Source organism: Zalophus californianus, chromosome 10 (genome assembly GCF_009762305.2).
Source record: "Zalophus californianus isolate mZalCal1 chromosome 10, mZalCal1.pri.v2, whole genome shotgun sequence".
In the NCBI taxonomy this organism is placed as follows: domain Eukaryota; kingdom Metazoa; phylum Chordata; class Mammalia; order Carnivora; family Otariidae; genus Zalophus; species Zalophus californianus.
In genome coordinates, this window is record NC_045604.1 from 24552572 (window position 1) to 24576336 (window position 23765).

Below are 23765 nucleotides of genomic sequence, written 5' to 3' on the forward strand. Positions count from 1 at the left end.
AATTGCATCAGTGCATTAGTCCGCTATAAAACAAAACATCCAGAAACTTGGTGGTCTTGAATTAACATCTGGCCAGGTATCTTGAAGAATTAGTATTTGGGTTTGCTTTGAGGCTGAAGAGAGCACAAAGCTGGCATCCCCCTGGTCTCTGTGCCCTGAGAAACACCTCTGTAGCCTCCAGATGTGTGGCAAATCTGAAGTCTGCCCCTCAAGCGAAAGGTCCAGGACAAGTAAATTGGCCTTTTTCACAACAAGACTGAGGGTGTGTTTCAGGGGGCTGTCTGTGTAGTGCCCTGGAGGCGGTAGCCTGCCAAGAATTACCTGTCCCATTGTTACAGTCCTGCGGGAGCCAGAAAGGCAAGCCCCTCTGGCTACTAGCTCCAAGAGATGGAGGATCATCCCCTATGTGGACCGAGCATGTTGCCAGCTTTAGTGAGAAGGCAGGGCTGGGCCACACCTGCTGGCTTTTATGGGGCCACAGGAGAGCACTGGGCTGGAGTGCACCTGGCGGTGTTCTCAAGGTGGAGGGCGAGTGTAAAAATGGCACCTGCCACACCTCCGTCGTGGAAAGAGTCCCAACAGACCCCTGCCCCTCAGGTAGATGCTTTAAGATTAGCAAATGGCTCTCCTTCTCATACGTCTAGGTATTTCTCAAACTGTTCCGTTCACGTTGGTCCCCTGGGGGTAGTGAGTCTGGGTGCCAGTTCTTTAAGAAAACTATCTCAGGGGGTGCCTGGATGGCTGTTAGGTGTCCACCTTCCAATCGGGTCATGATCTCAGGGTCCTGGGATCGAGCCGCACATCAGGCTTTCTGCTGAACAGGAAGTCTGCTCCCTCTCCCTCTGCTGCTCTCTCTCTCTCTGTCAAATAAATAAATAAAATCTTTAAAAAAAAAAAAGAATCTCCGTTCTCTGCAGCCCATTGAGTCTCCTGGATGTGAGACCCATTGGTTTTCAAAGCCAGGTGTTGGGGGGCTCATCTTTCTTTTGCAGGTCCCAGAGTTTGGGGTGCTGATGTGGGACACAAACCTCTCTCTCCTCAGGGAGAAGCTCTGGATTTGTGAGATCCCACCTGAGAGTGTGTAGCCCTGCCAAGGGTGGGAGTTTGGTCCCTACTGGGTCTCTGACTCTCCCAGCCATCTCGATGTGGCCCTTTTACTGTTTGTTGTGAAGGAGCTATTCAGCTAGTTTTCAGGTCTTTTTTAGAGGAAATTGTTCCATATGTACCTGTGTGTCTCTGGGAGGAAATAAGGTCAGTTTCTTCCTATACATTTGTCCTCACACTTGATTTGTGCACATTGATTTTATACTCTGACACTATACCAAGTTGCATTATTCATTTTAGGTACTGTTTTGTAGATCTGTTGCAATTTTCTGTAAGCAATTATGTCACTGAAAATACAAGACTTTATTTTTGCCGGTCCTTTTTTATTTTTATTTTTTCTCTTATCACACTGACTTGGACCTCCAGTAAACTGTTGAAAGGAAATGATGAGAACATACAACTTTGCCCTATTCCTGATCACTGGGAGAGGATATTCAACATTTTACCACAAGTAAAATGTCAATTTAGGATTTTTGTAGATGCCCCTTATCAGCTTAAGGAAATTCCCTTCTATTCTTACTTAACTGAGTGAGAAATTTTATGATCAACCCATGTTGAATGTTTTTAAATGCTTTTTATGTATCTCTCGATATGATAATATGATTTCCTTAATTCTGTTAATCCAGTGAATTATATACATAAATTTTTGGATGTTGAACAGATCTCTCCTCCCTAGAGTGAATTCTACGAGGTAGTGACAGGTTATTCTTTCTATATTTTCATGTACTCGATTTGCTGATATATTTTTAAGGGGTTTTACATCTATATTCATGAGGAATACTAATCTATAGCTACTTTTTCTTTTAATGCCTCTCCCAAGTTTTGTTGTTAGGATTATCATGGCCTCATAAAACGAATTGAGGACTGTTCTCTGCTTCTCTGTCTTCTGAAAGTATAAATGTAATATTATTATTACACATATTATTATTTTATTATTTGTATCTTAAATGATTGATAGACTTCACCTATAAAGTCATCTGATACATAATTTGCTTTTTTGGAAGTTTTTTTGATGAAGAATTCAATTTCTTTAATAAGTAGTAAAATATTCAGATTTTCTTACTGTCTTTTGTCAACGCAAGGAAGTTGGATTTTTGAAGAAATATCTATTTTATCTAATTTATGAAATTGATTGGTATACATTTGTTTCTAATACTCACTTAATATTCTATTTTCATTTTAATTATATAGTGTGTTTGTTGGTATTACTTCTTTCATTCTTGACATTGATAGTTATTTTTCTCTTTCATCTTTATTATTCTTCCTGGGTTTTCTTTTTTTCTTCAGTTTTATTAATATTTCCAGATAGCCAATTTTAACACTTAATTTTCTCCATTTACTCTCTCTTCTATTTTTTAACCTTATTAACATTCACTATTTTTTTGTTTTCTTTTTTCTATTTGTCTTTCCAATTTTTTCTCCTCTGTGGACAAACTGTTTTTTTCATTCTACTTACTTTGCTTTTAATTTTATTTTTTCATTTCTTAAGGTAGAAAATTAAAACATGGATTTAAACCATCCTACTTTTCAAAGATAAACTCCATTTTTCCTTCCAAGTACAGCTGTAGCAGTCTCAAAATTTTTATATCTCAAAATTTTTATACACATTTCATTTTCCTTTAATTCTATGTGAAATGTTTTCTAATATTCCTTGTGATTTCTTCTTTGACCTATCAGTTATTTTGAATTTTGTTTCTTAATTTCCAAATATTTATTTTTTCCTAAATAAAGTTATTCTCTTTTAACAGCTTTTTTGTGGTATGATTGCTATACAAAGAACTGCAAAAAAAAAAAATACAGAATAATTTTTAAAACATAAAAATAAAATAAAATACAAATAATTAATTAAAATACAAAGAAACTTTTTTAAAAAGTATAAACAGGTGATTTGCAGAATAGTAATTCTGCCTTTAGGGAAATTTAGTTGTTAGACCAACCTATAGCAAAAAATGTATCAAAGGAAGTACAAATTAAGATTATTAGGGCAAAAATGGTAAAGATCAGATACAGAAGAAACTCAATCTTTGACAATGCATTGAAAAAAAATGCCAAGATATTTAAAACAAATAAGAAGAAAAGGTTTTGATTAAATATAAAATACTTCTACACTTAGATAGAAATAGAAAATATGAGAAATAGAAAATATTAGTAAGCATGAATGAAGTGTATTCAGTCAAATATTTCTCTGAATTGACTACAAAATCTTGAGTAACTGAAAGGACTTACAAGACTTCCCAGTGTACACTCACATAAGACCTTTAATGAAATAAATGCACGACAGGAGAAAGCAAAATCAAGGAATCATAGAGAGATCCAAAAGCCTCCAGGTACAGCCATCCAAAGTCTTCCCTCAGTTGAACAAGACATGCTTTGTCTTCAGATTATGAGCTGCCACAATACATGTGCGGTATCTCAGTTCTCTGGGAGCTCAAACACGAGTTTACAGAGGAATCTTGTGTCCCTTGCTGGTCATGCAACTGAAGCCAAGGCTGTCTGATCTGTTCAACAGGGTGCTTTTCGTTAGCCTATCTATCTCTTACTGTTTACTAGGCAAGCTAGTAAACAGTACCTCCAGAGAGTTTTGAACTTTAAACAACACACTGTAAACATTAGTGACCATATCTAATTCTTATCTTAGCCAAGAATCTGTATCAGATAATTGATCGTTAACTACATGTAATTCTTCCTCTGACTAATTAGCTTCCGTTCCACACCTTGTGAGGGTATAAATCCAATCACAATACATTTGATTATGGATATCTGTAAACAAGATCCTGTTATCAGTATTTATTTAGTGCCTCTTACTGAGTGGACAACTCAGAACATCCTAATGGTTAGAAACCATTAAAATAAGTTTTACATAAATCAAGCAAGATTTGTCACAGAAAGAATAAAAGGAAGATACTACAAGTAACATGGTGAGAATATAAACCACATGTGATATATTAAAGTGCTCTACAAGCCCGAGTATAACATGTTTAAATATCGAACATAATGTCATTATTTGATTATTAATGGTACATTATTATTGAGTTTTCTGGTTAATTATCTGGTTAATATGTTTAACTTATGATTTTTAATCAAGAAATCTAAATTTTAATATTTTTAGAAGTTAGAACGCAGTCATGCCCTCCTCCACCTCAGATTCCCAAAGCTCAAAATATGGCAACGACGGTGAATTATCAGGATGGAGAAAAAGTATCTGTTGTCTGTCAAGACAATTATATGCTTCAGGATGCAGAAGAAATTGTGTGCAAAGATGGAAGATGGCAGTCAATACCACGCTGTGTTGGTCAGTACTGCGTAACTTGCTTCATAACATTCTTTCAAATGAGGTTAATACTCCCCTGTGCTTTGTGAAAAGGAACAAGATGAAGACCTTTCTCTATACCTATTTCACTTTACCTTGAAACAGTACATTACAAACTAAGTATACAAATCAATCAGCATTCTTTCACTTCTACTGTGAAATGAACAGACAAAAACTTTGGGTTATTGTGCAAATACCAGAGAAAATTTCTCTTTATGCTTATTTTAGTCCTCATGATGAACAGGACAAGAATGAGGGGGCATAGTGAACAAGTAGATAATAGCATAGATTTTATGGGGACATATATGCTTGCAAGTTTCAAATGTTTTTCAGTTTTTCATTAATTTAATTTGTTCAAATTATCCTTATTTTAAAATCCCAAATGGTATTTGATTGCATTTTTGAATTATACATTGTATCTATACTTGACCCTTTGATCTCTGTTCTTCATATAGAAAAACTTGCATGTCCTCAACCACCTCATATAGAACATGGAACCATTAAATCATCTGAATTTTCAGAAGAAAGAGAAGAATCATTGAAACCTAAGATTTACCCACATGGCAGCAAGTTAAATTACACGTGTGAGGATGGTTTCAGGATATCGGAAAAAGATGAGATAATATGCCAGATGGGAAAATGGAGTTCTCTACCCCGGTGTGTAGGTGAGGACAGTATGCAAACTAAAATTCTAGTTCCAATTTTCAGTAAAATCCATTAAACATAATTGTCATCGAAGTCATGAGAAAGAATCCGTTAGGTTTCTAAATATCTCAAATCATTTATATATTTATGTATTTTACCAAATAATTTTTGCATAATCAAATCTATCCCATTTTTGTTAATTTGTTTGGTTCATTATAGAATCACTTTTAATTCTGGCAGTTGTTTAATTAAAACAAGATGAGTAGTGCAGTTAAACCTACCTATTTATATATAGGTATGACTATTCATATTCCTACCTCTTTATATAAGTTGTACTGTTTGCTTTGCCATCAGTTCTGTTGTGTTTTTCTTATCATTTTCTTCCTGATTTCTTACAATATGTGGTACTTATCTTAAGATGATTAATTCTCAATGCCCTTCTTTCTATCATTCACTATATTGGTTTAAGAAGCACTGATAGTCTCTTTCATAAATATATTGACATTTTTATTTTTTATTTTTCTTAAGTTTTCACTTAAATTCCAGTTAGTCAGCATACAGTGTAATATTAGTTTCAGGTGTACAATATAGTGATTCAGCAATTCCATACAACACCCGGTGCTCATCACAGTGCCTTCCTTAATCCCCACCACCTATTTCACCCATCCCCCCCACCCACTTCCGCTCTGGTGACCATCAGTTTGTTCTCTATACTTAAGAGTCTAATTCTTGGTCTGCCTCTCTCTTTCTTTTTTCCCCTCTGCTCATTTGTTTTGTTTCTTAAATTCCACATATAAGTGAAATCATATGGTATTTGTCTTTCTCCGATTTATTTTACTTAACATTATACTCTCTAGCTGCATCCATGTCATTGCAATTGGCAAGATTTCCCTCTTTTTTATGGCTGAGTAATATACATACCACCTTTTCTTTATCCATTCATCTATCAAGGGACATTTGGGCTGCTTCCATATCTTGGCTATTTTAAATAATGCTGCTATAAATATCAGGGTACATGTATCCCTTTGAATTAGTAATTTTGTATACTTTGGGTAAATACCTAGTGGTGCAATTGCTGGTTCATAGGGTAGCTCTATTTTTAACTTTTTGAGGAATCTCCGTACTGTTCTCCAGAGTGGCTGCGTCAGTTTGCATTCCCAGCAACGGTGCAAGACGGTTCCCCTTTTTCCACATCCTTACCAGCACCTGTTGTTTCTTCTGGGTTTTTTGTTTTATTTTAGCCATTTTGACAGGTGTGAGGTGGTATCTCATTGTGGCTTTGATTTGTATTTCCCTAATGATGAGTGATGTTGGGCATCTTTTCATGTGTGTTGGCCATCTGTAGTCTTCTTTGGAAAAATGTCTATTCATGTCTTCTGCCCATTTTTAATTGGATTATTCACTTTCCAGGTGTTGAGTTTTATAAGTTCTTTCTATATTTTGGATAGTAACCCTTCATCAGATATGTCATTTGCAAATATCTTCGCCCTTTAGTTTTGCTAATTGCTTCCTTCATTGTGCAGAAGCTTTTGATTTTGAGGTAGTCCCAGTAGTTTATTTTTGCTTTTATTTCCCTTGCCTCTGGAGACATATCTAGAAAGAAGTTGCGACAGCTGATAACATATTGACATTTTTAGTTTCAGGCTCTTGCTCTGGTTGCCAGCGGGACACACATCAGAACGGCGGTTTTAGGAGTATTTGTGCCCCTTCTCTGTGTTATGATTGTAGCTCCCGTGTTATCATTCTTTTTCAAATAATATTTCCAAATATGAAAACCAGTGCATAAAACTAAATTTCAAGAGTTAATGGAGTCATTCTTCCTTTCTTTCTTTCTTTTTTTTTTTTTTAGGGCTTCCTTGTGCGCCACCAGAATATGTGGTGGAATATAGTATTCCACTTCGCAAATCAGACACTTACCAGTATGGAGAAGAAATAGTGTACGAATGTGTCGAAGGTTTTGGGACGAATGGATCTGCATCTATAAAATGTTTAGGAGGAAAATGGTCCCATCCTCCAAAATGCATAAGTATAGTGCATTTAATTTTACTCTAAGGTTGATCAATATTCTTAATTCAGAACATAAATGGTACAAATATGAAACCAGGCAGTAATTTGAGAATTTAACAAGGTATCTCTGAGAAGTTGAGGAGTCTGGTAGAGAACTAATAACCCTAGTAATAATAAAAGTGTGACAGCATAAGCCCAAATTATTTCACTTTTACGTTGCTTTGTGTGCACATTCAGCATCCTCTGATAAACTTCCTCAGACTCCTCATCTCCGTCCCTGGACCACAGCTGGTCCCTGTTCAGTGATCTCACCATTATTCAATTTACTGTTAGTTTATCAGTTATCTCTTTATAAGTACATAATTTTCTAAGATATTTGACATAATTAAAAGTAACAGATTTTGAAGAAGCAAAAAATGCAAATACATACATAATGTAGGTGGCCTGTATGGGCAAAAAAGAATTTGAATGGAAGAAGTGTGATATCAAGCATTACATGTGTCCCTATCTTTTCACGCTTCCAACATCATCATCCCCATGTTTTACTTTTGATAAACATAGGACTAGTCAATATAATTAAATCAAAAGATTTCTAACACATTTTTTTCAACTTATAACAGTGCTCATTGGTTTGATGTGCACCTATTACTCTACATTATAGTTATTGGTCATTACATATTTTAAAAGATTTACTGGACAAGTACATATTCTTTTCTTTCAGGAACAGACTGTTTTGGCTTACCCGACTTTGGTAATGCCATACCCATAGGCCTAATGAAGGAATCATATAGGTCAGAAGAAAAAGTGACTTATCGATGTCCAAAATATTACCAGTTGGATGGACCCAATTTTGTACAGTGTATTAAGAGCCAATGGATAGGAAAGCCAACATGCAAAGGTACTTCAATAAAATTTTAGAATCTATTTATCAAAATGTCTTAAGTAATACAATATAGAATTCCCTCTAACATCATTTAAACAGTGGATATAGATTATTTTTTAGGCCAGGTCAAAGAAGGTTTATGCTTTAACCTAAAGGATGAAATGGTGTACTCAGTTGTTAATCTTAAAGCCCAACGGTTCTCAAACTATGGTCTCTGGAATAGCAGCATCAGCGTCTTCTGGGAAATTGTTAGAAATGCAAATGTAAATTCACTGGCTCACTCAGACCTGTTGAGTCAAAAACTCTGAGACTGCAACCCTGGAAGTGTCTTAATTCCCAAGGGATTCGATGTATACTCCAGTTTAGGAACCATAGCTAGAGGCTATTATCCTGTACATCCACCTGAATCTCACTGGTGAATAATACATTACGCATTGAAAAGTCTTTAAGAATTTGCAAAAAAAAAAAAAAAAAAAAAAGAATTATTAAAGAGTGTTTTTATAAATTATACATTTATTTTTCTGTTATTTTTCCACATCTCCTGTTTGGATCCTTGTAGGAAACAGAACGCCACAACGACCACTGGTGCATGTTCGCTCAGACTCCGAGATCTCTGAGGAAACTCGAGATTGCAGGGTTAAAAATAACCCGAAAGGATCAGAGTGAAATGCCCTTGGAACGTGTGTGGTCAGTTCTAAAGTCCGCAGCAGAAGATGTCTTGTAGATAGGAAGCCAGCTGTAAACCGCACACTGGGCACTCCCCTCTTCGTCCCCTTGTCCTGTAAACAGCACTCTGGGCACTCCCCTCTGTTCCTTTATTCTGGCTTACAGATTCTTACGTGCTTGACTAATCCTGTATACATGGAGCGATGTGCCTTACTACGCCCCTGCTGTAAATCATTATAGATCTATATCGCTGTAGAGGGTATATAAGAGGATGGAAAATAAACCTCGGCGCCACGGGCTGTTAGCTCGGGGTCCCCTGTGCCTCGCTATACAGTCGTCTCTTTTTCTCAGTTCCTTCGCCGCCCCAGGCCCCGACTCTCTGAGGTCGACAGATCCTCAGTTAATCATCCTTCCTTCAACTACAGTATTCTTCAAAGTATGTTAATTCTTCATCTATTCTCTAAGGAAGTGCCTACTGTGTTTATTTTCCTAAAATTACATTCATAAACAGGATGATTGCAAGCCAAAATCTGACATCAAATAATCTTTTACTATTATTTTCTTGTGGTTTATAAGTTTATATTGAATTTATTTGTAATATTGATTTTCCTAAAAAGGGGAAAGAAATCTCCAGAAAAACTCTCATTTTCATAGACGCTTAAATCTTATCAAAAGATATTGCTTTATCTCTTTTTCTTCAATCTTATAGGTAAATTTCTTAAAATTGGCTCTCTTTCGTGACAGATGAACTGTTGATTTTAAATCCCCCTTCAGATATATTTGGAGTCCTGTTCGTTGATTTGCTACTCAAAATGATCATTATGTTAGAGATGCTACTTTTTTCCTTTCTATTCAGATACTTCCTGTGAGACTCCACCCGAAGTGAAAAATGCTATTATACTAAATAAGAAGTCTAGTTATCTACCTGGTCAGAGTGCCCGTTATGAATGCGTCAAACCTTTTGATCTGTTTGGGGAAGTAGAAGTGATATGTTTAAATGGGACCTGGACACAACCCCCTCAGTGTGCAGGTAAAGTATCTTATTTCCCCTCAAATTTTAGAGGGGAATATATATATATATTATATTATATACTATATATAATATAATATATTAAGGACTGGCTATGTCAGTATAAATATATAATGACATAGTTCTTATGGAATCTTTTTTTATCTCAAATAAAATGACGGTGCTTAAAATCCAATTTTTTCTTTTTGTGGGCTGCATAGTGAAATTATCTATTTATTTTATGAAAGATTTGGCCAGATTAGGACAGTTGGAATCACAGAAAATTCTCTTTTTTTTTCTTATTTTTAGAGAGAGAGACTGTGAGCATGAGTGCGAACAGTGCGGGGTGGGTCAGAGGGGAAGGAGAGAATCTTTAGCAGACACCACACTGAGCACGGAGCCTGATGTGGCGCTCGATCTCACAACCTTGAGATCATGACCTGAGCAGAAATCAAGAGTCAGACATTTAATCAACTGAGCCACCCAGGCACCCAGAAAATTCTCTATCTTAAGCATTAAGATACTCAGTTATTTCCTGAGGAATAAATGTATTAAAGATATATGGGGGGGGGCGCTGGGTGGCTCAGTCAGAGCAGAACCTGCTTCCCCCTCTGTCTGCCGCTCCCCCTGCTTGTGCTCTCTCTCTCTCTCTGACAAATAAATAAAATCTTTTTTTAAAAAATGATATGCTGAGGACATTTGACAGCTCTGAAATTTCACTTTGAGACACACAATCAGCAACTGGGGCATGTTCATAGAATCTGATATAAATTTGGGCTTCTTCAGCATGTGGATTATATAAAGGAAGCTTACTAGTTGAGCTCCACCAGAGAATTAGTGTATATAGGAAAAAAAGTCTGAGAACTTGGTCATAGGACACTCCAGTAATTAGAGTTTAGGAAAGAAGAGGACCCAACAAAGGAGATATTATAGCTGCTTGTTTTTCAAATCAGCTTTTGCCTGGCATATATATTTTCCAATCTTTTACTTTGAGCCCACCTACGTTTTCATGTTGAAGGTACTTTCTTTTCGTTGCCATATAGTCGGCCCTTGTTTATGTATCCATTCTGCCATTTTCAGTCCTTTAACTGAAGTATTTAAGCCATTTACACTTAAAATAATTATTGATAGATTAGGGCCTGTGTCAGCCATTTTATTATTTGTCTTCCATTTCTTTCCTCTATTTCTCACTCCTATTCCTTTTTTGGCCATCCCTGCGGACTTTTGGAACATTTTAAAATAATTTTATTTTGATATGTCTTTGTTGTTTTGGAGCGTATCTCTTCATATAGCTTTATCCGCGGCTGCTCAAGGCATTAAGATGCACATACATAGCTTGTCACTCCCCCAACCCCGTTTTGACATTTTACCACTTCAAGTGAAATGAGGAAACCTTACTTCCACTTAGGTCCATTCACCCTTCCATATTTTATTTATTTTATTTTATTTTATTTTATTTTATTTTATTTATTATTTATTTATTGATAAAAAGACAGAGAGAGAGTGAGTGGAGTGGCAGAAGGAGAGGGAGAGAGAAAATCTTAAGCAGACTCCACACCCAGCTTGGAGCCTGACACAGGGCTCAATCTCACAACCCTGAGATCATGACCTGAGCTAAATTCAAGAGTGGACGCTTAACCAACTGACTGAGCCTCCCAGGCACCCCTACCTTCCCCACATTTCAAACATATATTTCTTAAGTATTTCTTCTACATATACTGAACATCATATCAAATGATATAATGTTTCACAAACATCAAACGTCACAAACTCCTTAGGAGAAAAGAGTCCATTATATTTACCCTTATTTTTTTCAGTCCATTGTTTGTTTGTTTGTTTTTTCCTTCATGAAGTCTCAATCCTCTCTCTGTTATCTTTTCCCTGATATTTGAAGAATTCCTTTAGCAATTCTTTAAAGATAGATCTGCTGGAGATAAATGCTCTGTTTTCCTTTGTCTCGGAATATCTTCTTTTCTCCCTTAAACCCTAGAGGATAGAATCACGGGATACAGCATTCAGGGCTGACGGTTCTTGTCTTCTAGCACTTGAAAAATGTTGTCACTTCTTTCTGGCTTGATGGTTACGGATGAGAACCCCGCTGACATTTGAATCCTTTTTCCCCTATAGGTTTGCATAATTTCTATGTAGCTGCTTTTGAGATTTTTTTCTTTCTCTTTAGCTTTCCTCAGTTGAGTGTGGCTTATCTTGGCATGAATTTCTTTGGGTTTGTCCTGTTTGGCTTTTTCAATATGAATGTTTATGCCTTGTGCCCAATTTGGGAAATTTTCAGTCAGTATTTTTAGAAGTTTTTTTGGTTTTGTTTTCAGTCTACTTTCAAAGTGAGTAATTTGTATTCTGTATGCAAGTTTATTTAGCCTTCTGTCATCTGTAATCCATGATTGAGCCCATCCAGTGAGGTGTTCGTTTTAAATTCCATTATTATAATTTTTAGTTCTATAATTCCCACTGGAATTTTAAAAACCATTGCCAAATAATTCCAGTATCTGTGTCATAGAAGTGTTGTGATCTGTTGATTATCTTTTCTCTTTTGAGATTTTCCTGGTCCTTGGTATGATGAGTGATTTTCAATTGTATTCTAGACATTTCGGGTGTTGTGTTAAGATTCTGGATTTTATCGAAATCTCTTATTTACCAGGCCTCCACTACTGCAGAGTGCAAGTCCAGGCTTCCCAGTTGGCCTCCACGACACCATGGTAAGGGGAGAGGTGTCTTGCTTCCTGACTGTGGATAGAAGTCTAGGTTCCACCTTTGACCTCTGTTGATCACTGTTGGTCTCTGATCAACATGGGGAGAGAGTTGGTCAAGGTTTCTTCTATGTTTTCCAGGAGTAATTCAACTATTGTAAAAAGAAATATTTCTGTCTTCCTAGAATACTCCTTTCCTGAGCCTTTGGCTAACAAGAGCAGACAATACTTGGAACTTTTTTTCCCTGAACTTGATATGATTTCTGGGTTCTAGTCTTCTTCAGTGCCCAGTCCAGGATCCATAGGAGGCAACATGAAAACCCAAACAACTCACTGCAGTATAATTCCTTGAATACCAAGGCCTCTGATCCGATCAACATCTTCTCTACATCCTTCACCATCTCTTTTGCTGGTTTTTATATTTTTAGTGATACTGAGAAGGAATAAGCAGAAAGGTCTCTACCTCATCATGTCCAGAACAGGAAGCCAACAATTCTCTTTCCCATTATACAAATGTGTAATTCTTTGACTTTAATTAAAGAAGTTGATGTTCCTTTTATAAGATAAATGAAAATCAATAAACAATGACTAGAGAGCCAATAGCCACTGCAGTATGTTGTATGTAACAAGAAAGTGTCTTTGTTTCCATTAGCTATCCATCTGTCCAGTATTTATTCAGGAACAAAAACATTTTTTAACACCAGAATACATAAAGCAGATATATTTGTTAATGCTTCAGGTGTGCTTTCATATGGGATAAAAGGAAAGCCTTAGCATTGTAATTCTCACTTTAAGTGATTAAAATTTCTTCAATGGGGGCGCGTGGGTGGCTCAGTTGGTTAAGCATCTGCCTTTGGCTCAGGTCATGATCCCAGGTCTTTCTGCTCAGCAGGGAGTCTGCTTCTCCCTCTGCCTCTCCCTCTGGGCTTCTCTCTCTATCTCTCACTGACTTTCTCTCTCTCGCAAATAAATAAATATTTATTGATTTGTCAGAGAGAGAGAGGGACAGCACAAGCAGGGGAAGCGTCAGGCAGAGGGAGAAGCTGGCTCCCTGCTGAGCAAGGAGCACAATGCAGGACTCAATCCCAGGACCCCGGGATCATGACCTGAGCTGAAGGCAGATGCTTAACCGACTAATCCATCCAGGCGTCCCAAATCAAATTTTTAAAAAATAAAATAAAATAAAATTTCTTCAGTGAATGCTTTCTGTCAACAGAAATCACAAGTCTTGATATTGAATATTGTGCTATATTTTTATTTGCTTTATTTTAACCTGTTTTTCTTTGGTTTTTCAATAAATCAAATAAATTTTTTTTTTTTTTTTAGATTCTAAAGGAAAATGTGGGCCTCCTCCACCTATTGAAAATGGAGACATTACCTCATTCCCATCATCAACATATGCTCCAGGATCAACAGTAGAGTACAAATGCCAGTCCTTCTATGTACTTCAGGGACAGAGGACCATAAGATGTAGAAATGGACTGTGGTCATCACCACCAAAATGCTTAGGTAAATATTTCAATATTCTCATGGATCCTGGGAAAATCAGTATAATAGATGTTTTGCTTATTAATAGAATGTTCATGGATTAACAAACATTTGTTGAATGCTGACTACCAAATACTAATGTGTGAAGAAAAAAAGCTGGGAAAAAAACTCTTGTTCTAGCAAAATATCCTTTAATGAAAGGACTTGATTTCTTCATGTTAAAATTGACATTATGAATCCTTGATTATAACATTTAATGATGTTATAATCTTAAACATAGTACCTCATGTTACATCATTAATCATTTAAAGTGATTTAAATCGACACGATGGGTTTTCAGTGAATTGGTTTGGAAAAGGTTTTGAAAATGAAGCCCTGGACCAGTGTAGAAGATTCTACTTGAAAGTCTAAAATTCTGGGGCGCATGGGTGGTTAAGCATCTGCTTTCAGCTCAGTTCATGATCCCAGGGTCCTGGGATGGAGCACCGCGTTGGGATCCCTGCTCAGCAGAGAGTCGGCTTCTCTCTCTCTCTCTGCTGCTCCCCCTGCTTGTGTGCTCACTCTCTCTCTCTCTCTCTCTGTATCAAATAAATAAATAAAATATTTTAAAAAGTTTCAGGGGGAGGAGCAAGATGGCGGAGGGACGTCACTCCAGTGGCTAAGCGGGGCATGGAACCCTCTCAGGACAGTGTGGTCTCAGGACCCTTGGGGTCACAGAAAGACCGGGGGTGCCTGAGTGCAGCAGAGGTCCCAGGTATCAGATGGGGGAAGCCGGCTGCAGAGACGGAGCCGAGGCGCGGGCTCTCAACTCGGGGTTGCCATAAACTGTGATCGGTGACAGCTGGGCCACTGCTCCTCCAGCAGGGACCCAACAAGCAGCAGATCCGGGGAGACTCCCCCTCCTCCTCCGGGAGGAGCAGCGGGAGAGCACACTGCAGGGATCTGCTGGGTTTGGACACTCCACACAGAGTCCTGTGCCAGAGATAGAAACGCTTGGTCACAGGCTGGGTGAGCTTGAAGTGCGGCCGGAGACCAGGGAGACAGGAGTGACTGACTGCTTTTCTCTGGGGGCGCACTGAGGAGAGGAGCCCCGAGTTCTCGTTTCCTCTGGGGCAGAGATTGGGAGGCCGCCATTTTCACTCTCATCCTCCAAAGCTGTACCAAAAGGTTGCAGGGTACAGAAGCTCCCGAGAGCAAACCCGAGCGGATTACTTAGCCCGGACCCAGCAAGGGCGGGACAATTCCACCTCCGGCAAAGACATTTGGGAACCAGGGCAACAGGCCCCTCCCCCAGAAGATCAGCACAACAGCCAGCCAAGACCAAGTTTACAGATCAATGAGAATGGCAGAACTCCAGCACTACGGGAATACTGTACATAGAATTAATGGCTTTTTTTCCATGATTCTTTAGTCTTTCAAATTTTTTAAATTTTCTTTTTCTTTTTTTCTTAATTTTTCTTTTTCCCTTTTTCAACCAACATCTTATCAGTCCCTTTTTTAAAATCTTTTTTATTTTTCATTTTTAGAGTCATATTCTATCCCTTCATAGTAGTTAACTTTATTTTGGTATATATATATAAGTTGTTTTCTCTCTAAAATTTTGGAATACAGGGGATGCCTGGGTGGCTCAGTCAGTTTAACATATGCCTTCAGCTCAGGTCATGATCCCAGGGTCCTGGGATCGAGTCCCACATCGGGCTCCTTGCTCAGCAGGGAGCCTGCTTCTCCCTCTGCTGCTCTTCCGGCTTGTGCTCTCTCTCACTATGTCAAATAAATAAATAAAATCTTTAAAAAATAAAAATAAAATTTTGGGATACAGTTTCTTCTAACAGACCAAAATGTACCCTAAATCTCTAGTGTATGTCTTTGTTCTAGTCTCCTGCCTGATGACATTCTCTCCTCCCCCCTTTTTTTTAATTTCTCTTCTTTCTCTTTTCAACCGAATTCTTATCTTATTGCTTCCTTTTATAAAATCTTTTATAATTTTCATTGTTACAGTCATATTCCATCCCTTCATCATATTGACACTTATTTTTGTACATATATATAAGCTTTTCTTTCTTTAAAATTTTGGGAGGCAGTTTCTTCTAAGAGACCAAAATATGCCCAATATCTAGCATGTGGCACTGATCTCTTCACCAGCCTGATTATATTTGAATCATATTCTTTTTTTTATCTTTTTCTTTTCCTTTTCTTTCTTTTTTCTTTCTTTCCCTTCCTATTCCCCCTATTTCAGGTCTCTTTTGATTTGTTTAGTGTGTATTTTTCTGCTGTCATTCTTACCCTGTTAGCCTTTTGTTCTCTCATCCATCTATTCTCCTCTGGACAAAATGACAAGATGGGAAAAATCACCTCAAAAAAAAAAAAAGAACAAGAGTCAGTACCGACTGCCAGGGACCTTATCGATTCGGACATTAGTAAGATGTCGGAACTGGAGTTCAGAATGACAATTATAAAGGTACTAGCTGGGCCTGAAAAAAGTATGGAAGATATTAGAGAAACCCTTTCTGGGGAAATAAGAGAACTAAAATCTAACCAAGTTGAAATAAAAAAGGCTATTAATGAGGTGTAATAAAACATGGAGGCTCTAACTGCTAGGATAAAAGAGGCAGAAGAGAGAATTGGTGATATAGAAGACCAAATGATGGAAAATAAAGAAGCTGAGAAAAGAGATAAACAACTACAGGATCACGAGGGCAGAATTCGAGAGATAAGTGATACCAAAGATGAAACAATATTGGAATAATTGGGATCCCAGAAGAAGAAGAAAGAGAGAAAGGGCAGAAGGTAAATTGGAGCAAAATATAGCAGAGAAATTCCCTAATTTGGGGAAAGACACAGGCATCAAAATCCAGGAGGCACAGAGAACCCCCCTCAAAATCAATAAAAATAAGTCAACACCCCAACATCTAATAGTAAAACTTACAAGTCTCAGAGACAGAGAGAAAATCCTGAAAGCAGCTTGGGACAAGAGATCTGTAACCTATAATGGTAGAAAGATTAGATTGGCAACAGACCTATCCACAGAGACCTGGCAGGCCAGAAAGGACTGGCATGATAGATTCAGAGCACTAAATGAGAAAAATAGGCAGCCAAGAATACTATATCCAGCTAGGCCGTCATTGAAAATAGAAGGAGAGATAAAAAACTTCCAGGACAAACAAGAACTAAAGGAATTTGCAAACACGAAACCAGCCCTCCAAGAAGTATTGAAAGGGGTCCTCTAAGCAAAGAGAGAGCCTAAAAGTAACATAGACAGAAAGGAACAAAGACAATATACAGTAACAGTCACCTTACAGGCAATACAGTGGCACTAAATGTATATCTTTCAATAGTTACCCTGAATGTAAATGGGTTAAATGCCCCAATCAAAAGACACAGAGTATCAGACTGGATAAAAAAAACAAGACCCATTGATATGATGCCTGCAAGAGACTCATTTTAGACCCAAAGACACCTCCAGATTGAAAGTGAGGGGATGGAAAACCATTTACCATGCTAATGGACACCCAAAGAAAGATGGGGTGGAATCCTTATATCAGACAAATTAGATTTTAAACCAAAGACTATAATAAGAGATGAGGAAGGACACTATATCAGAATTAAAAGGTCTATCCAACAAGAAGATCTAACAATTGTAAATATCTATGCCCCTAACTTGGGAGCAGCCAATTAAATAAGCCAATTAATAACAAAAGCAAAGACATCGACACCAATATAATAATAGTAGGGGAGTTTAACACCCCCTCACTGAAATGGACAGATCACCTAAGCAAAAGATCAACAAGGAAATAAAGACTTTAAATGACACACTGGACCAAATGGACTTCACAGATATATTCAGAACATTCCATCCCAAAGCAACAGAATACACATTCTTCTCTAGTGCCCATGGAACATTCTCCAGAATACATCACATCCTAGGTCACAAATCAGGTCTCAACCAGTACCAAAAGATTGGGATCATTCCCTACGTATTTTTGGACCAAAATGCTTTGAAACTAGAACTGAATCACAAAAGGAAACTGGGAAAGAACTCAAATACATGGAGGCTAAAGAGCATCCAACTAAAGAATGAATGAGTCAACCAGGAAATTAAAGAAGAATTAACAAAATTCATGGAAACCAATGAAAATGAAAACACAACTGTTCAAAATCTTTGGGATGCAGCAAAGGCAGTCCTAAGAGGAAAGAATATAGCAATACAGGCCTTTCTCAAGAAACAAGAAAGGTGTCAAATACACAACCTAACCCTATACCTAAAGGAGCTGGAGAAAGAACAGCAAATAACGCCTAAACCCAGCAGGAGAAGAGAAATAATAAAGATCAGAGCAGAAATCAATGAAATAGAAACCAAAAGAACAGTAGAACAGATCAACGAAACTAGGAGCTGGTTCTTTAAAAGAATTAATAAGATTGATAAACTCCAGGCCAGACATATCAAAAAGAAAATAGAAAGGACCCAAATCAATAAAATCATGAATGAAAGAGGAGAGATCACAACCAACACCAAAGAAATACGAACAATTATAAGAATATATTATGAGCAACTCTATGCCAGCAAATTAGATAACCTGGAAGAAATGGATACATTCCTAGAGATGTATAAACTACCAAAACTGAACCAGGAAGAAATAGAAAACCTGAACAGACCCTTAACCACTAAGGAAATTGAAGTAGTCGTCAAAAATCTCCCAACAAACAAGAACCCAGGGCCAGATGGCTTCCCAGGGCAATTCTACCAAACATTTAAAGAAGAATTAATACCTATTCTTCTGAAATTGTTCCAAAAAATAGAAATGGAAGGAAAACTTCCAAAGTCGTTTTATGAGGCCACCATTACATTGATCCCAAAACCAGACAAAGACCCTATCAAAAAGGAGAATTACAGACCAATATCCCTGAGGAACAGGGATGCAAAAATTCTCACCAAATTACTAGCCAATAGGATCCAACAGTACATTAAAAGGATTACTCACCATGCCCAAATGGGATTTATTCCTGGCCTGCAAGGTTGGTTCAACATCTGCAAATCAATCAACGTGATACAATACATTAATAAAAGAAAGAACAAGAACCATATGGTCCTCTCAATAGATGCAGAAAAAGCATTTGACAAAGTACAGCATCCTTTCTTGATCAAAACTCTTTAGAGTATAGGGATAGAGGGTACATACCTCAAGATCATAAAAGCCATCTATGAAAGACCCACAGCGAATATCATTCTCAATGGGGAGAAACTGAGAGCTTTCCCCTTAAGGTCAGGAACGTGGCAGGGATGTCCACTATCACCACTGCTATTCAGCATAGTACTAGAAGTCCTAGCCACAGCAATCAGACAGCAAAAAGAAATAAAAGGCATCCGAATTGGCAAAGAAGAAGTCAAACTCTCACTCTTTGCAGATGATGTGATACTTTATGTGGAAAACCCAAAAGACTCCACCCCAAAACTGCTAGAACTCATACAGGAATTCAGTCAAGTGGCAGGATATAAAATCAATGCACAGAAATCAGTGGCATTCCTATACACCAACAACAAAACGGAAGAAAGAGAAATCAAGGAGTCGATCCCATTGACATTTGCACCCAAAACCATAAGATACCTAGGAATAAATCTAACCAAAGAGGCAAAGGATCTGTACTCAGAAAACTATAGAATACTCATGAAAGAAATTGAGGAAGACACAAAGAAATGGAAAAACATTTCATGCTCATGGATTGGAAGAACAAATATTGTGAAGATGTCAATGCTACCTAGGGCAATCTACACATTCAGTGCAATCCCTATCAAAATACCATCCACTTTTTTCAAAGAAATGGAACAAATAATCCTAAAATTTGTGTGGAACCAGAAAAGACCTCGAATAGCCAGAGGAATGTTGAAAAAGAAAAGCAAAGCTGGCGGCATCACAATTCCGGACTTCAGGCTCCATTACAAAGCTGTCATCATCAAGACAGTATGGGTCTGGCACAAAAACGGACACATAGCTCAATGGAACAGAATAGAGAGCCCAGAAATGGACCCTCAACTCTATGGTCAACTCATCTTTGACAAAGCAGGAAAGAATGTCCAATGGAAAAAAGACAGCCTCTTCAACAAATGGTGTTGGGAAAATTGGACAGCCACATGCAGAAGAATGAAACTGGACCATTTCTTACACCACACACAAGAAATAGACTCAAAATGGTTGAAAGACCTAAATGTGAGACAGGAGTCCATCAAAATCCTGAAGGAGAACACAGGTAGCAAGCTCTTCAACCTCAGCCGCAGCAACTTCTTCCTAGAAACATCACCAAAGGCAAGGGAAGCAAGTGCAAAAATGAACTATTGGGACTTCATCAGGATAAAAAGCTTTTGCACAGCAAAAGAAACAGTCCACAAAACCAAAAGACAACCGACAGAATGGGAGAAGATATTTGCAAATGACATATCAGATAAAGGGCTAATATCCAAAATCTATAAAGAACTTCTCAAACTCAACACCCAAAGAACAAATGATCCAATCAAGAAATGGACAGAAGACATGAACAGACATTTTTCCAAAGAAGACATCCAAATGGCCAACAGACACATGAAAAAGTGCTCAACATCGCTCGGCATCAGGGAAATCCAAATGAAAACCTCAATGAGATACCACCCCACACCAGTCAGAATGGCTAAAAATAACAAGTCAGGAAACGACAGATGTTGGCAGGGATGCGGAGAAAGGGCAACCCTCCTACACTTTTGGTGGGAACACAAGCTGGTGTAGCCACTCTGGAAAACAGTATGGAGGTTCCTCAAAAAATTGAAAATAGAGCTACCATACGATCTAGCAATTGCACTACTGGGTATTTACCCCAAAGATACAAATGTAGGGTTCCAAAGGGCTACGTGCACCCCAATGTTTATAGCAGCAATGTCCACAATAGCCAAACTATGGAAAGAGCCAAGATGTCCACCGACAGATGAATGGATAAAGAAGAGGTGGTATATATACACAATGGAATATTATGCAGCCTTCAAAAGAAATGAAATCTTGCCATTTGCAATGACGTGTATGGAAATGGAGGGTATTATGCTGAGAGAAATAAGTCAATCAGAGAAAGACATGTATCATATGATCTCTCTGATAGGAGGAATTCTTAATCTCAGGAAACAAACTGAGGTTTGCTAGAGTGGCGGGGGTTGGGAGGGAGGGGGTGGCTGGGTGATAGACATTGGGGAGGGTATGTGCTACGGTGAGTACTGTGAGTTGTGTAAGACTGTTGAATCACAGACCTGTACCTCTGAAACAAATAATACATTATATGTTAAAAAAAAAAAAAAAAGAAGAAGATAGTAGGAAGGGAAAAATGAAGGGGGGGAAATCGGAGGGGGAGACGTACCATGACAGACGATGGACTCTGAGAAACAAACTGAGGGTTCCAGAGGGAAGGGGGGTGGGGAGATGGGTTAGCCTGGTGATGGGTATTAAAGAGGGCACGTATTGAATGGAGCACTGGGTGTTATATGCAAACAATGAATCATGAAACACTACATCAAAAACTAATGATGTAATGTATGGTGATTAACATAATAAAATTAAAAAAAACTTTTAATTAAAAAAGAAAATTCAAAAAAATCTTTTAAAAAAGTCTGAAATTCTGTTTTCAATGTTTTATATTCTCTTTTTTTAATCTTCAGAGGCCTGTACAGTATCAGAAGACATCATGAGAACACATAATATACAATTACGATGGTCTTCTGAGAAAAAAATTTATTTTAAAACAAGGGATGTTATTGAATTTGAATGTATCTCTGGATATCATCAAAAGAGCCCGCCGCATACATTCCGAGCCACCTGTTGGGAAGGGAAACTGACGTATCCTGAATGTTCGGAAAAATGGTGGTGAAGATGCAGTCCTAACATAAAAATATGTACATTTACTCAGAATTTTTCATTATCAATCCAATTCTCAGTTTATTTTGTCAAGTATTGTGTAACTCATTTACATTCATAAATCAGAAGTTGTATTAAATATTTTGTGGATGATGTAATTATAATCAGAGAGAGGGATAAATCACTTCTTAAAAGCGCCTCATTAAAACTTGGCAAACCAAAATGCTTTGTGTCCTACTCATAAAATATCTATGGCAAGAAATTAGATTCAATCACTCCAGTGCCTACTTCCATCCATCTTTCCCTCTAACTTTCTCATAGCTTCTTCCATAACTTCTGGGGCTGCCTGAGACTCTCCATTTCGGAGGAAATGGTTGAAAATGCTTTTCTCCATCTTTAATATAATTTTACTTCAAAAATACATAAAAATATAACTATGTCATACCTATGTTAGTAATAAGATGTAAGTAGTTATTATTAGCTTTTCCTTATCTATCAGATATAAGCTGTTATTATCTACTTGTGCTTATCTACCAAATGATGAAATGCAAGATCTTCTACAAGATGGCTATCTAGCACACATAAAAATTCAAACAAATCATAAAGAGAAATGAGAATCTAATTGGGTACATACCTAACTGTCATAATATAACATGAAAAGTGACCAAAAAAATCTGATATCAAGTATAAACACACACATGCACACACACAAACACACAAATACATAGTATGCTTTGGACACGCATAAATGTGTATAGAACAAAGATTGTCTGGAAGTACAATAAAATATTTATAATAACTACAGTTGAATTTAGAGATGCTAGGGGTAAGAGTTGGTGGCTAAGTCCTTACGGCTCACCTGTATTTTCCATGTTTTCTATCTTTAATATGTATCAGCTTTGAACCACAGTAAAGGTGGTTATTTTAATGGGGTGCCTGGCAGGCTCATCCGGTGGAGTGTGCTCACGATCTCACGGTCGTGAGTACGAGCCCCACGTTGGGTGGAGAGATTACTTAAATATGTAAATAAATCTTTTTAAAAATAAAATAAAGATATATTAAAAGTAAGGCAATATATGTTGAGAATTATGGGGACCTCTTTGGTAATGATCTTCAAATCTAATGACATCTTCATGATTTGGTTTTGGAAACATTCAACCGCAAGTGTCTGAAATACGACTTTTCTGTTCATACATTTCCAACAACATAATTAGTTAAAATCACTTGACTGTACACATTTTTAACTTCTACAAAAACATGAAAACTTCAAGATGAAAATAAAGATATAATTAAGGTAAATATATCTTAAGGTGATATCTTGTTACTTCATTTTGCATCAAATCAAGTGGTATTCTTAGAATGTGTAACCTGGCTGTGTATAATGGAGCCAGTTTATCTAAATCTGAATCACAAGTGACAGCCAGTTTTCTCATGTTTAAAGGACATTGTTACAATTGGCAAGTTATCTTTGCTATTAATATTGGTATATATACTATTTCTCCAAAACCTTTCACCTGATGCTTGTGGAATCTATTTAGGACACTTAACCTGTAATCAGTACAGCCTATAACTAATCGTTTTCATTGTTGCCTGCAAAATAGTGATTTTTAAGACAAATTCTATTATTTTTCTGCACTTTTAATTGTCTTATGTAAAGGTGAGTGTTAATTTGCCAACTTCTTAAACTTTTACCTAAAAAGATTTGGGAAATCTTTATTTTTGCTCTTTAATTTCCAATTTTGGGAATAAGGACTTGATGATAGTGACCTGTGATGGCTTTAAAGGTTTTGTCTTTTTTTTTTTAACATTCTATCAGCACGGATTCATGAATTTTTATTTATTCAATTTGTCACAAACAATTATAGTCATTATTCTTTGAAGCTCAAATTATCCCAAATTTGGCTAGTGAGTGCCTCTTGAAACTGGCTCCTGATTGCTTTGTTATACCCACTAGTTTCTGAGTGTTTCATTTCTTTTTAGCATAACACAATGTTCCAGGCTCGCTGTATACTTCCCTGACCAACACCCGTAATCATGCAGCTTTCCAAAAAAGTCTGATTCTCTTTATTGGGAAATAGTGTTTAGA

At 37.2% G+C, this 23765-nt stretch overlaps 1 protein-coding gene across 7 annotated transcripts in view; it reads left to right on the forward strand.

Moving 5' to 3' along the window:
* The window catches only part of CFH (complement factor H), a 65140-nt gene extending 43238 nt beyond the window's left edge, over nucleotides 1–21902 (forward strand). For 4 of the 7 annotated variants that reach the window (XM_035722257.1, XM_035722260.1, XM_035722261.1 and 1 more), the window contains 7 exons: nucleotides 4214–4396; nucleotides 4870–5079; nucleotides 6909–7085; nucleotides 7788–7964; nucleotides 9472–9645; nucleotides 13656–13838; nucleotides 21484–21902. In XM_035722257.1, coding sequence (XP_035578150.1) covers nucleotides 4214–4396; nucleotides 4870–5079; nucleotides 6909–7085; nucleotides 7788–7964; nucleotides 9472–9645; nucleotides 13656–13838; nucleotides 21484–21692 — 1313 coding nt within the window. In that variant the 3' untranslated portion in view covers nucleotides 21693–21902. Of the gene's footprint in view, nucleotides 1–4213; nucleotides 4397–4869; nucleotides 5080–6908; nucleotides 7086–7787; nucleotides 7965–9471; nucleotides 9646–12280; nucleotides 12339–12514; nucleotides 12531–13655; nucleotides 13839–21483 lie in introns of those variants that run through there. The other 3 variants (XM_027611971.2, XM_027611972.2, XM_035722259.1) reach the window with 3 other exon arrangements.
* Nucleotides 21903–23765: the final 1863 nt, after the last annotated feature.